At 36.3% G+C, this 16,056-nt stretch overlaps 1 protein-coding gene across 1 annotated transcript in view; it reads right to left on the bottom strand.

The window, feature by feature from the left end:
• Positions 1-16,056, bottom strand: part of Magi (membrane associated guanylate kinase, WW and PDZ domain containing protein magi) — a 569,393-nt gene that overhangs the window by 20,456 nt on the left and 532,881 nt on the right. Inside the window, exon 20 of the mRNA XM_090385296.1 lies at positions 11,429-11,599. Within this exon, the coding sequence (XP_090241422.1) occupies positions 11,429-11,599 (171 nt within the window). The remainder of the gene's footprint in view (positions 1-11,428; positions 11,600-16,056) is intronic.

Genomic DNA, 16,056 nt, shown 5'->3' with positions numbered 1-16,056 from the left:
TGCTCAGCAACACGAAGCTCAGACCTAGTGGGTAGGCTAGCAGACAATTTATACTGGTCTCTTATGCTTTATTCTCTTGTCAATTGAGTGACTGTCTGATGACATTATTAGTAATAGTTTCAAAGAATGATGCAACTTAGGACAACTCCCCTTGATGTGTCCTAGTCTATGACAGTAATGCCGTTTTGGCCGAAGGAGTCTCAAAAGAGACAATCTTCTATTATCAGGTAAATGAAAGTTCATCATTACACACGCATCTGCTGTTGCAATACTTGTATAAACTGCAAGTGAGAGATTCCTGCCTAATTATACAAAGACTAAGCTACTTATTGCTTAACAGCAGTTTTAAGTTGTCATAACTGATGAGAACCGCTAAATTATATCAACAGTTTTGTTAATGCTAAACCTCTTCACTAAACCTAAATTTTCAATGGAAAAACTGTAATATGGATCCACATTTATTTTCCGACTATTAAATCTCTTTGAAGTCACATTCATATCGCTAGCATAATTTCTAATGAAAACAGTGAATTTTTTTTCTGTATTTTTTTCCCAAGTTTCCATAACTCTCAATTTCTAGAATATGAAGAGTTATGGAAACTTGAGAAAAAAATACATTATCCAGGATGATGTAGCAGTACAGTCTGTTTGAGTGTGATCCTGGGATCCACATTTTGGGCATATTATGTTTCCTCGACATGTTGCCTGAGAGTGACCGAACTTCTGACACTGTATTGGATTTGGTATATATGGGCAGATATGAAAATTTAGATAACCAGCTTTTACAGTATTTGGAGTATTGAATGTGAGAATTACACTATGGGTTGGAATGAGATTGCCATCTCTACGAGTCAAAATTCTCTTAGCTTGTATGACCTTTTGATCTTTAAGTTCTCGTACAAGCTCATCTTCTGTTACATTCAATAGATCCCACTCAGAGATAACACCTTTGGAACTATTTAGGGTTGAGTGGGGAGATATTTTAACAGGGATACCACCAATTGTTGTCATTTTTAACAATTTTGAATGTTTCAACTGTGTAGTTTCCACAAGCAAATCCCCTGACTGTAACCTTTTGACCATTTTAAGTGATCCAGCAGCATTTTCTAGAAATCTCTGTATAATAAATGAAGAGAGTTTGCTCACTGGGTGTCTAGTTAAGGAATGGATAATCAGGAAAGCTGGATATTCAGGTTGATGATTATCTATTTTTAAGCGCTTATATTGCACACTACCTTCATCAGAATTATACCAATCTATGGTATTTGAGCTCGAAGGCTCTAAGGCTGGATAATTTTCTTTATCCATGTCGGCTCCTTTTCACCCTGGGGGATTAGCTTTTCCACCCAGGTCACCAGCCCTGCCACGGGGAGGCAGGAGCAGCGCTGCTTGTGGCCAAGCGTGGGAGTTAGTACAATTATTATATAAAATACAGAAAAAGGTACTTTCCTTTTTCTGGCTCTCTTTCTATACTTTTAAAAAAGTAGAGCTAATCAACAGAAAGACTTATGAACGAAATAAAACAAAGAAAAACTTAGTCGCTTTAGAAATCGCAGTACTATTAACACAGTAGATTGCTTGGCACCCGGGGCCCAAAGTAGTTAAATTAATTAATTAAATTGGCATTGTTTTGGTTATATCTCATATTGTGAATGCCTTCACAACAAGTTGTCATGGTATTGTACTACCTCAAATAAGTAACACTTCACCAGTGGAGAAGACTACTGTTACTTATTCTCAGCAGATACCACCACCCAGGTGGCACCGTTTGAAAGCTTGTTGGCTTCTCCTTGGTGGGTGGGCAGGTACCCTGGTGTTGTAATAGTGACAACCCAGTTATGAAGTATAACTTCATAACAGGGTTGTTGTTGTTGTTGATATGGGAGTTTGATGGTGCATAAGCTACTTTGGCTATAATGTGCCTATAACAGGGTTGTCACTATTACAACAGACAAACCATATAGTCCAACCCCCCCCAAAAGTAAATGAAAATCCACAGCACTGGGCTTTTCATTATAATGAAAGCACTCCAAGTTCCATTAAGCATATTCTCTCTACGCTGCCTCGAAGTGACGCCTAACATTAGCAATGGGTAATGGAGATTTCATAAAGTACCCATTCTCTTAATATTGTAGCATGAGGCCTTTGCCCTTAAATATTTTATAGTCTATATCACTGCACACCATTAGGCATCTCTCATATTGTGAAGTTATACTTCATAACTGGGTTGTCACTATCGCAACGCCAGGGTACCTGCTCACCTACAGAGGAGAAGCCAACAAGCTTTGAAACGGTGCCTGCCTGGGTGGTGGTATCCGCTGAACAGTAGTCTTCTCCACTGGTGAAATGTTACTTATTCGAGGTAGTACAATACCATGGCAACTCGTTGTGAAGGCATTCACAATGAGATAACCAAAACTATGCCAATTTAATTAATTAATCTAACTACTTTGGTAGATGGCTACGTTAAAATGATGCTTTTGCACTAACCTATATGTTAGTCATTCTACCTCGTAGCATGAGGCCTTTGTACTTAAATATTTTATAGTCTATGTCACTGGCCTTTATTATTGATATGCAATATTACTGTTACCTTTAATGCTCAAAATGTTTATAAACGTAGGCATAACTTTTGCTTATTAAAACTTACATGTTCTAATACTTATAGTCCGCCTTATCTATTTATATCTCATTATCTCATCAACGTGGCATCCATAAATTTCATTAATAGCGGCATTATTATTATTGTGTTAATACTACATTTATACAATTATACTGAAGAAAGTTCGGCTTAAACCTTTTTAAGATATTGATAAAATCTTTTTTAAAAAGTTTGATTCTTTAAAAAACAGCATGCAAAGAAAGGGTGAAGGTAACAAAAAAAGCAAGCATAGTACACGACATATGTAAGTTTCAACACATATACAACAGATTTATAACCACTGCACGAGTGGGCAGAGACCTTGCTATAGCGCAATTTGGGAGCAGTCCCTTCAAAAGGTATTATTAAAGAGAGTTCATTGTATATGTGAACACTGTTTTTTTTTTTTTGTTTTTTTTTTAATAAGTATGCTGTTTTCCATTCTAATCAGAAAAAAATATGAGTATATGCAGAATAACAAAATTACCTTCTGACAACTAATGTTTCTTTTATTTCAAAAAAAAAAAAAAAAAAAAACCCAACAACATTGATCATCAGGCACCTAAATATCAATTAAAATAAAGAAAAACAAAGTTGGGAGACAATTGGTCTTCAAAAATTCATAAAGTTTTCATTTTTCTTTCTTCTAATGACTGGGAGTTTTATCACTATATAAATAACTGTTCACTTTACAATAGTTCCTGAAGCATATTAAGCTCCATTAAGCATATTCCTTCTACACTGTCTTGGAGTGACTCCTAATGTTAGCAACGGCTAGTGGTGATTTCATAAAGCATCTATTCTCTTAATATTCATGAAACATGTGTGGTACTTATGAGAACACTAAGTTCTAATACTTATTAGCATTAGTAGAGGCATATGATGCAAGAAAGCTAGCTTACGTAGCATCAGCTAAAAAAAAAAAAAAACAACAACTCCCATTTCACCCCTCCGTTCGTTCGAAATACTTGTCCACCTGAGCCTTTAATTTATTTAGGCTATCAACTTCCACAACACGGGATGGAAGTCTGTTCCACCAACCAAGTACCAGCTGGCTAAAGGCAAATTTCCGCACATCTATCCTACATATGTCTTTCCTCAATTTGAATTTATGCCCTCTCAGGTGAGCAAGAGGAAAAATTCCATCAGCATTGAGCATGCTCAAACCATTCAAGGCTTTATACACCTCTATCAGATCACCTCGCCGGTGTCTAGTTTCCAGACAATGTAATTTGCAAAACTTAAGCCTTTCTTCATAAGAGCAACCCTTTATTCCATTCACTAATCTTGTTGCACTTTTCTGTACTCGTTCCAGCAGCTTTACATCCTTTTTGAAATGAGACAGTACTCGAGGTGTGGCTGACCATTGCCTTATACAAGGGAAAAATCACCTCCTTATCCCTGCTAGAAAAATTCCTGTATATCATTGACAAGACACCATGAGCTACTCTTGCAGCCCATCTGCACTGCTCAGAAAACTTCATATCTGCCTGCACAATGACCCCAGGTCCTTTTCATTCACTACCACTGTCAGTGTAGTACCACAGAGTTGATACATTACTCTGGGATTACTGTTTCCCATATGTAGCTTTACATTTGTCAATGTTAAACTTCATTTGCCACCTCTCAGCCCATCTGCTCAACCTTTTCAGATCCTGTTGCAGCAGCTTACTGTCAGTAGTGTCCTTAACAACCCTGCCAACCTTTGTATTGTCTGCAAACTTGGACATTAAGCTCGATATACCATCATCAATATCATTTATAAATACAGAAAACAACAATGGACCCAACACTGAACCCGAGGGACTCCACTGATAACATTAGTCCACGATGAGCAGTGTCCATTGATTACCACTCTCTGTCTTCTCCCCCTTAACCATCCCTTTATCCATAGCAGCAATTTGCCTCCAATGCCACACTGCTCCAATTTGTGCAGCAGTCTTCCATGTGCAACAGTATCAAAAGCCTTCCTAATATCCAAATATATAATATCAAAGTTATTCCCTGCATTCAGTTCTTTTGTGACTGCATCATAGTATCCAATCAAATTGGTCAGGCGAGACTTCCCCTTAACAAAACCATGCTGTGTCCGAGCTATAACTGAAGTCTTGTCTAGATGGTCCTGCAGTGCTTCTTTAACCAGTGCCTCCATTAATTTTCCTGGAACAGAAGTTAAAAACTCACAGGTATGTAATTAATTGTGTCAGTTTTTGATCCTCCTTTGTGAATTGGGGTCACATTTGCACATCTCCAGTCTACAGGTACCTCTCCTGAGTCCAAAGAATCTCTCATAATTATGGCTAAGGGTTTGCTTACTTCCTTTGCTGCCTCCTTTAATATAACTGGATAGATTCCATCCACCCCGAGTGCCTTTTTTATGTTTATCCTCAACAATTTCTCCTCCCCTTTCCTCTCAGTTATTACAAAATCATCTAGCTCACTGCCAGAGTTTACTTCACCTCTGGCATTCCCCTTCCTGAATAACTCCTCATGTGAATGTAGATGCAAAATACTCGTTTAGTTTGTTAGCCACCTAAGCAGGATCATCAACAGTTGAACCATTGATATCAAGTCGTCCAATCTGATTCATCCCCTTCCTTCTAGAGTTTACTTAAGTAAAGAACTCTTTGCTGTTTTTCTTTGCATCCTTTGCCGTTTTTCTTTGCATCCTTTGCCAAAGATTTCTCATAATCTGCCTTCGCCTGCGTAACCTCCTTTGTAACTTGGTTACAGACCAGCTGATATCTATCGCAGGCTTCCATATCACCCATTAATTTATATGCATCCCATGCATTTTTCGTCTCTGCCATATGTCTCATTAGTTCATCTGACATCCATTTAGGCCTAAACCTTGAACAATATTTCTTAGTTGGTATGTAAAGCCTAGTAGCTTCCAAGATAAATTTTTTGAATGGTTCCCATTTTAAATTTGCTGTTGGTAACATCATCAGTTGGTCCCACTGTAGAGAATTTAAATACTGTCTCAGACCATCGTAGTCGCCTTTACGAAAGCAAAAACCCTTCCCTTTACCCCTGATGGCAGTTACCTCTTTGAGTAAATCCCACTTCAGCACACTGTGATCACTGCCACCTAGTGGTTCCTTTATTTGCAGATTCTTAATGCATGAAGAATCACTACTGATAATCAGATCAAGGGTATTACTCCCTCTAGTTGCCTCCAAAACATGCTGATGTAGAAAACAATCATCCAATAAATCCAAAAAGCCCTGCTAGTGTGTGAGTGACCAACCCACATATTCCAGTCAATATTATAGTCTGCCTTATAAAAATATGAGTATATGCAGAATAACAAAAATTACCTTCTGACAATAATGTTTCTTTTATTTCAAAAAAAAAAAAAAAAAAAAATACTGATCATCAGGCCTCTAAATATCAATTAAAATAAAGAAAAACAAAGCTGGGAGACAACTGATCTTCAACAAGTCATAAAGTTTTCATTTTTCTTTTTTGTAATGACTGGGAGTTTTATCACTATATAAATAATTGTTCACTTTACAATAGTTCCTGATGCACATTCATTACACCTTTCCATTTATTGGTGCATTTGCAATGTTTTACTCAGGGTTTTTTTTTTTTTTTTTACTTATTTTTTTAATTCAACATTTTTTGATTCCTTTGTTGATTTAGTAATCAGCAAGCTTGTATGTTATATATGCCGACCGGGCTAGCCGGGTGGGTAAAGTGCCTGCCTGGCAACCCAAAGGCTGTGGGTTCGAATCCCACCTTGGGCTTGGATCACAGTAGAAAATGCAAAAAACTTGGGAGGTGCAATATGGCCACAGAAGCTGATGCGCCAACCAACCGGAAAAAAAAAAAAAAAAAAAATGTTATATATGTTCAACGTGGCATCTATAAATTTCATTGATAGCGGTTATTATGATTGTGTTAATACTACATTTATACAATTATACTCAAGAAAGTTCAGCTTAAACCTTTTTAAGATAGTGATAAAATCTTTTTTTAAAAAGTTTGATTCTTTTAAAAACAGCATGCAAAGAAAGGGTGAAGGTAACAAAAAAGCAAGCATAGTACACAACATATGCAAGTTTCAACACATACCACTGATTTATAACACTGCATGAGTGGACAGAGACCTTGCCTATAGTGTAATTTGGGAGCAGTCCCTTCAAAAAGTACTATTAAAGAGAGTTCATTGTACAGTAAACCCCCGCTATTCGCGGTTTTGCGTATTCGCGATCGCCGATTTAATATAAAATGAAACCTAAAAAAATGTGAATTTTAAAGCGCTGTGAATATTTTCTGCCATAAAAAACATGGGCGTGGCTAAGATTATCTTTCCCGGTCGAAACAGCGCTCAGTGGGTCCGGGGAGAGGGGTGACAAAATCAGGAGCGTGGATGTTTCTCGCTAATCCTTGTTCAGTATGTGTTATGCGTTTGTCATGGAAGGTTTCGTCGTTTGCTTTTAATTTATATATTTATAAATTGAATAAATTTATGAATTGATATGTTTACAAAAATGATAAATCTACCGTTTTGCAGTGTAAAATAGACTTTTTCGAGTGTGTTAACAGAATAAAGTGACTTTATTGTGGACAAGTTCTTTCTAACTCCTACAAAAATATGGCTACGAATAAAAAGAGAAATGTGAAAATATCAAAGAAGGTGATGACATTAGCGAATAAAATTGAGTTATTAGACAAAATTTCTAATGGTGAAAGTGTCTCCTCATTGGCAAAACATTATAAAATCAATGAGTCAACGGTACGATCAATCAAGAAATCGGAAGAAAAAATCTGCCGTATTGTCCGTGAAAACGCGCTAATTGTTTCAAAAATTTGCTCTGTAACTCGTGATGTTAAATTAGAAAAAATGGAAAAGCTTTAAATCTGTGGATAGAAGACCGAACTCAAAATAAAATTCCGTTAAGTTCACTCATCATTCGCGAAAAGGCAAAACTCCTTTATCAACACTTTAGCGAAACTGGTGATAGCACTGTCGGATGTTTTTTTTGGTAGCAAGCAAAGGCGATGGTTTGAAATTTCTAATAAATATTACATTTAATATTAAATTGTTTCTTATTTTCATTTCGATGCCATATGCTTGCATTTCACTATGTACTGTCTATGTACATAGTCATATTATGAAGGTACATATAATACATACATAGACAAAATTTTAGACTAGTTTTTCTTATATATTTCATACTTTGGAATGGAACCCGTTTATTACTATGGGAGCCATAACTCAGTATTCACGTTTTCGGTATTCACAGCATTTCTCAGGAACGTAACCCCCGTGAATAGCGGGGGTTTACTGTATATGTGAACACTGTTTTTTTTTTTTTTTATGAGTAAGCTGTTTTCCATTCTAATCAGAAAAAATAATTACCAATCATTTTTAAAATTTTAGAAATAGCTCCTATCACAGATTTTTTCTACTCTAAATGTTAGATTTTAAAATCTTTAGCCTGGTTCTTTTTCAGTGATCAGATGGATGGAGTACAAATACCTCTCCCATGAGTTACCACACTCTGCCTGCACAAGTAAATCAGTCCACCAACATACTAAAATCTTTAACTTGGTTCTTTTTCGGTGATCAGATTGATACAGCATGAATACTTCCCCCATGAATTATCACACTCTGCCTGCACAAGTAAATCAGTCCACTAACATACACTTGTACAACCACAATACACAATAAATTTCATATATAGAAATACTTCCCCTCCCTCCTTTTTTTTTTTAACTCAAGCACAAGGACACCCTTCCAGAAAGTACTACAGATGCCATTAAGTTGAAATAAATAAAAAAAATTATCTACCAGAGTGAGAAATATGTCAATTTCAGAATTGCTCAATCACTGGCCTTTATTATTGATATGCAATATTAATTGTGTTGGAAATTCAGATAAAAAAAAAACAAAAAAAAAAAAAAAAAAAAACACTAGTCATGGGTCTGTTGTGGCACATGTTGCATAACTGCAAATGTTTCAATTAATTCTGATATCCTGCAGTGAGTGTAATATTTTTTAATGAATACTAACAATACCAGGCTTATTACAGTAATTTCTGGCACAATGCCAACAATGTTGAGAGGAAGCGCAAAGTGAAACTTGACCCTGTCTGCAAGAGTCCTATTTGATGCAAGACTTACATGAACAAGAACAGTGCCTGTAAAGTGCCCTGGCAGGTAGTTTCTTTAAAAAATTTTAAAAAGTGGATTTTTCATAATATATTGAAAATATAGCGTGTTGTAAAAAAATTCAACTATTTTGAATATTTTCTAATTTTAAAAATGGAACAAGAGTACTTCGATGTAAGCCATGCCTGTACTTAAGAAGGAAATGTGTGTGTGTGCACACATTCTTGGGTTAAATAATTTACTCTTTCCACAATTGAGCTGATGACGTGTGATTGATAAAAACAAGAGAGCAATGTTAAATAGCATAATAATAACTCTATATAAAAAATAAATAGTCATTCCTTGTATAACGCATGTTTACGCTACATGAATTCATACACTACTGATAAATAGGGGTACAATATCGCAAAGAACACAAACAGAATTTGCTTATGCACGATTTGGAATCACCCCAGCTGAATGCAACACTTACTGCGTTGTTTACTCAGTTGCTGTATGTGTGCAGCTTTATTTGTAAGTATTAAGTGTGCCTCCTCACTTCTGTTCTTTCCTCGTCCTCCGTATTTGGTGGTGACGGGCTCGAACCCCGGTCTAATCAAGAAGCGTGTGCTACGCACTGCTGCTCCTTCCCACCTGGCTATGGAGGCGCCCACTGTAATTGTGCTTTATTCTCTAAAAACGAGTAAAATACATGAAAAAAGTGCGAAAAGGAAATGTGCTGGTGAAGATACTGCAGGTTCAGAGAGAAAAAGAAAATATTTTCAAAAAATATGAAATTGTGAAACGCTTTGAGCAGAATGAAAGAACGTGATATTGTGCATGCTACAGGCCTAAATGAGGCAATGCTGAGAACAATTAGAAAGAATGCAGAGAAAATAAAAGCAACTTTTATAGCAGGAACAACTCAAAGTGCAACAAAATCCATTAGATCAACACAAAGAATTGGAAGAGATGAGACGTCTGTTATCTGTTTGGATATAAGATCAAACAAAGAAGAGATCAGAAACAAGTTTGCATATGATAGAAGCAAAAGCACTAGCAATATTTTATTACATAATAATCATAATAAAAATATATGTTTTGTTATGATTACTAATTGTGTTTGGTAATGTTTTGGTTATAAACGTGTGTTCAGTCTTGAGTGTTCGGCACAACCTTATTTTTCCCTATAAGGCCTGTTATTTATACTGCAAGATTTTGCATTGCACGAGGGCTTTCGGAACAAAACTACCATGTTATACGAGGACTGACTGTATGTAAAAATGTTTTCTATATAATAAAATTTGATGTTTAACAGACACTTGCAACATCATAGGTACGAGGTGTGGTTATTAAATAATGAAACTGTGCACAGCCACTACACACGAGGTGGCAACTCTAAAACAGACACAGTAGTTGATCATGAACCTTTCCCTAGTTGTCTTCGAAGTCACGTTCCAACATGCTCATTCACGCTTTACTGTGAGAGAGCTTTTCATTACCTTGTGTTTTGTAGTTTGCCAGAAAAATGTCAGGCAAAAAAATCAAACAACCAATCACTCAAATTTTAACAAAACTAAAGAAAACACCAAATGAAGTTATGAGTCATCATGTCACGTTTATGTGTAAGAAACTGTCAAGAGCTCACACGTTTGAATTCCATAAAAGGTTTTAAAAAGGTAGAGAGAATATGAAAGATGATGAACAACCAAGCTGTCCGCTATCCATGAAAATTGATGTAAATGTGGACCGGGTAAGGGCATGATTAGAAGTGATCAATATTTAAACATTAGAATGGCTGCATCAGAATTCAATATGGACAATGAAACAGACAAATGTTAACTGAAAATTTAGGCATGAGAAGTGTGTCAAGATGGTGCCAAAAATTTTGAATGATGATCAAAGAATGAGAAGACTCCAAGTGTGTGATGATGTTTTGAAAAAAAATTTGAAGATCCAGACTTTGAGTACTGTAATTATTTGCAATGAAAGTTGGCTGTTCCAGTACTAAACAAAAACTAAAAGACAGTCAATGTAATGGAAGACAAAACAATCCCCAGACCAAAAAAAGCAAGAATATCAAAATCAAAAAGGAAAATCACACTTCTTGTTTTCTTCAATAGTGAAGGAATTATTATGGTTGAATAGATCCTACCAAATCAGACTGTCAGGGTGTGCAAGCTAAAGGCGATAGCTTGTAAGTACAAAATATTTCATTATATTTATTTTATTGCAACATTCTTGTTATTTAATAGCCACTTTGTATAAGTAACAAACTTAAGATTTTTATAGTGAACATAATGAACATGTTCTGCATTAGGAAACAATTATAGATGAGAGGGAGAGAGAAATAAGCACTGTATGGATTGAACTGCTGACTGAAGTTGAAGACATTAACTTTGAAGAACGAACTGGCTTATTATTAACTTTACCTATTCAGACACAAATGGAAGATAGTTCCATTTTTATAATTTCTTACCCTGACCTTAGGAATTAATTAATAATAATGGATGAGATTATCTCATCAATTTTAAAAGTTCAGAATTGAAGATAATTTCTAAGATAAAAAACTACAAAATAGTGTGCACATATGCGAGTGTGATCTCAGTAAATAAATTCAGTTGCAATAATCATACAGAAAAACTAAGAGAACAATTAACTAAGATATATAGTTTGATACTAAACCTGCAATTTGCCATCTTGATGGGCTGGTCCATTTTCTGCTATCCTCAATACAAAAAGAGGCATATTTTGGAATTCCCTACCACCACGAATACTGAAACCAAATCCACGTGTTCCTCTATGCAATTCAACTGCATGGTACTGTTCTTCTTGTTCTGCAATATGGTCTTCTCCCTATAGGTAAGATACAGTTTTGTTATGGCCATGTGTTTTTTAATGTCTTCTGTAACATTCACACTGCATAAACTGTAACATTAAATAAGTACTGCAAGGTCGCACATTTTCCCTGCAGTATAAAACGATACCAATTAAGATGTATAATGGCAGAATCTCATAAATCAGGATTCTTGGTCTGTACATGTTTAAATTTTTGAAGGTTATGCATATAACCAATGTAATTTGATACTTTTATTAGATAATGCATAGCCCAGATCCCAATAATTGCCACAGAATGAGAGTTGGTAGCATTAAACAGAAATATTAACCCATACTGCTGGATTGATCTAGTGGCTAATGTATTTGCCTAAGAAATAAAGATCCAGTGTTTGGATGCTACCTTATGGGTGCTGTGGCTGTCCAATATTTTTTAATGAGGTATAAATGGTGCTATATGGTTTCAGTAATTGAATCGGATTAAAAACTAAATACATATTACTGTGCTATTGAGTACTACAATGTGAACTAATAGTAGTGATATGTTGCAAATAAATAGTAACAATGAATCAAAAAAAGTGCCAGGTTTTTGAGGTTAAACAGTACAGTAAACCCCCACTATTCGCAGTCGCTGATTTAATATAAAATGAAACCTAAAAAAAATGTGAATTTTAAAGCGCCGTGAACATTTTCTGCCATAAAAAAACATGGGCGTGGCTAAAATTATCTTTCCCTGTCAAAACAGCGCTCAGTGGGGGGGGGGGGGGAGTGGTGACAAAATCGCGAGCGTGCGTGTTTCTTGCTAATCCGTGTTATGCGCTTGTCATGGAAGGTTTCGTCGTTTGCTTTTAATATATATGCTTATAAATTGATATGCTTACAAAAGTGATAAATCTACCGTTTTGCAGTGTAAAACAGACTTTTTAGAGTGTGTTAACGGAAGAAAGTGATTTTATTGTGGACAAGTTCTTTCTAACCCGTACAAAAATATGGCTACGAATAACAAGGGAAATGTGAAAAGATCAAAGAAGGTGATGACATTAGCGAATAAAATTGAGTTATTGAACAAAATTCTAATGGTGAAAGTGTCTCCTCAGTGGCAAAACATTATTAAATCAATGAGTCAACAATACGATCAATCAAAAAATCGTAAAAAAAATCCGCCGTAGTGTCAGTGAAAATGCGCTAATTGCTTCAAAAATTTCCTCTGAAACTCGTGATGTTAAATTAGAAAAAATGGAAAAGGCTTTAAATCTGTGGATAGAAGACCGAACTCAAAATAAAATTCTGTTAACTTCACTCATCATTCGTGAAAAGGCAAAACTCCTTTATCAACACTTTAGTGAAACTGGTGTAGTACTGGCAGGATAAGTTTTTTAGCTAGCAAAGGCGCTGGATTGAAAGATTTGTTTGAAATTTCTAATAAATATTACATTTAATATTAAATTGTTTCTTATTTTCATTTCGATGCCTTATGCTTGCATTTCACTATGTACTGTCTATGTACATATTATACATACATAGACAAAATTTTAAACTGGTTTTTCTTATATATTTCATACTTCGGAACGGAAACCCTTTATTACTATTGGAGCCATAACTCAGTATTCGCAGCATTTCTCAGGAACGTAACACCGCGAATAGTGGGGGTTTACTCTATTTTCAATTTATACTTTATGAAAGCTAAACAACTGCAATAATAAAAGTAAAGCTTTCATACTGATAACACAAAAGCTATTTCATTGATTTAACCACTCAAAAACTTAAGTCAGTGTTTTTATAACAATAACTTCAAGATATAAAAAAAATATAAAAAATAAATATAAAAATAATGAGGCATATGGCAGAGAAGAAAAATGCATGGGATACTTACAAATTAACACATGACACAGAAGCCTATGATAGACACAAGTTGATATGCAACCAAGTTACAAAGGAGGTTAGGCAGGCGAAGGCAGATTACGAGAAATCCTTGGCAAGGGATGCAAAGAAAAACAGCAAAGAGTTCTTTACTTATGTAAACTCTAGAAGGAAAGGAATGAATCAGATTGGTCCACTTGATATTGATGGGTCAACTGTTGATGATCCTGCTCAGGTAGCTAACAAACTAAATGAATATTTTGCATTGACATTCACACATGAGGAGTTATTCAGCGAGGGGAATGCCAGAGGTGTATTCAACTCTAGCAGTAAGCTACAGAATCTTGAAATAACTGGGAGTAAAGTGGAGGAGAAATTGTTGAAGATAAACACAAGAAAGGCACCCGGGGTGGATGGGATCTATCCAGTTATATTAAAGGAGGCAGCAAAGGAAGTAAGCAAACTGTTAGCCATAATTATGAGAGCATCCTTGGACTCAGGGGAGGTACCCATAGACTGGAAATGTGCAAACGTGACCCCAATTCACAAAGGAGGATCAAAGGCTGACACAAGTAATTATAGACCTGTGAGCTTAACTTCTGTTCCAGGAAAATTAATGGAGGCACTGGTTAAAGAAGCACTGCAGGATCATTTAGACAAGACTTCAGTTATAGCTCGGACACAGCATGGTTTTGTTAAGGGGAAGTCTTGCCTGACCAATTTGATTGGATACTATGATGCAGTCACAAAAGAACTGGATGCAGGGAATAGCTTTGATATTATATACTTGGATTTTAGAAAGACTTTTGATACTGTTGCACATGGAAGACTGCTACACAAATTGGAGCAGTGTGACATTGGAGGCAAATTGCTGCTATGGATAAAGGGGTGGTTGAGGGGGAGAAGACAGAGAGTAGTAATCAATGCACACTGATCATCGTGGACTAATGTTATTAGTGCAGTCCCTCAGGGCTCAGTGTTGGGTCCATTATTGTTTTCTGTATTTATAAATGATATTGATGATGGTATATCAAGCTTAATGTCCAAGTTTGCAGACGATACAAAGGTTGGCAGGGTTGTCAAGGACACTACTGACACAATGCTGCTGCAACAGGATCTGGAAAGGTTGAGCAGATGGGCTGAGAGGTGGCAAATGAAGTTTAACATTGACAAATGTAAAGTACTACACATGGGAAACAGCAACCCCAGAGCAACGTATCAACTCTGTGGTACTACACTGACAGTGGTAGAGAATGAAAGCGACTTGGGGGTGGTTGTGCAGGCAGATATGAAGTTCTCTGAGCAGTGCAGACGGGCTGCAAGAGTAGTTCATGGAGTATTGTCAATGATATACAGGAATTTTTCCAGCAGGGATAAGGAGGTGATTATTTCCTTGTATAAGGCAATGATCAGGCCACACCTAGAGTACTGTATACAGGTCTGGAGGCCTCATTTCAAGAAGGATGTAGAGCTGCTGGAACGAGTACAGAGAAGGGCAACAAGATTAGTGAATGGAACAAAGGGGTGCTCTTACGAAGAAAGGCTTAAGTTTTGCAAATCACAGTGTCTGGAGACTAGGCACCAGCGAGGTGATCTGATAGAGGTGTATAAAGCCTTGAATGGTTTGAGCATGCTCAATGCCAATGGGATTCTTCCTCTTGCTCAGAATAATCACCTGAGAGGGCATAAATTCAAATTGAGGAAAGACAGATGTAGGATAGACGTGCGGAAATTTGCCTTTAGCCAGCGGGTGGTTAGTTGGTGGAACAGACTTCCATCCCTTGTAGTGGAGGTTGATAGCCTAAATAAGTTTAAGGCTCAGCTGAACAGGTATTTTGAACGAACAGAGGGGTGAAGTGGAAGTGGGTTTTTTTTTTTGGCTGATGCTGCATAAGCTTGCTTTCTTGCATCAAATGCCTCTACTAATGCTAATGCTAAATGGGTCAAAACAGAAAGCTGCAGATACTGACCCCCCACACCCTTTCAAATTTTGACATCTAGGTTTTTACAACTGAGGCATTTTATCAAAAATTCACATAGTGTTTTCAGAATGGGAGTCCATGACTTAAACGAGGTGGTAGTCCTATATAGCAAATGCTGCCTGAAGTCTAATTTCATAAAAAATCAGATTATTTCCATTTCTTCTTGAAGACAAGTATTAAAGAGGGTATGTTAAAATGAGGACAGAATAATCATATCAAATAATAATGAGAAGATTGGTATTGGTATTGGAGTTTAAGGGCACAAGGGCAGCTATGGCCAAAATGTGCCAGATCCTATATTATTATCCTAAAGTAATATAACGTGTTCCATTTTGGCATTAGAGGAATTCATATATATGTATTTGCTTCAGAAAGGTATAGAGTGTAGCTAGGTTAGCACTATTGCCAATCATGTGGTTAAGAGATAACGGTTCTTGCAGTTGTGATTGAGAATGGAAAGTACTTCTGAAATGGGAATAGTGAGGACAATCTAAAAGCATATGCTTGACTGTAAGCGGTAGTGTACAATGCGTGCATCGAGGTGAGTCATCCCCCATGAGTAGAAACATATGGGTTAGGTGCGCGTGTCCTATCCTTAGTCTTGCTAGTGCAACTATAATGAGAAGAGAAATTTCT

This window comes from Mastigoproctus giganteus, chromosome 11 (genome assembly GCF_048544385.1).
Source record: "Mastigoproctus giganteus isolate SK-2022 chromosome 11, ASM4854438v1, whole genome shotgun sequence".
NCBI classification, from domain to species: Eukaryota; Metazoa; Arthropoda; class Arachnida; order Uropygi; family Thelyphonidae; genus Mastigoproctus; species Mastigoproctus giganteus.
This window is presented reverse-complemented; position numbering and strand designations above follow the sequence as displayed.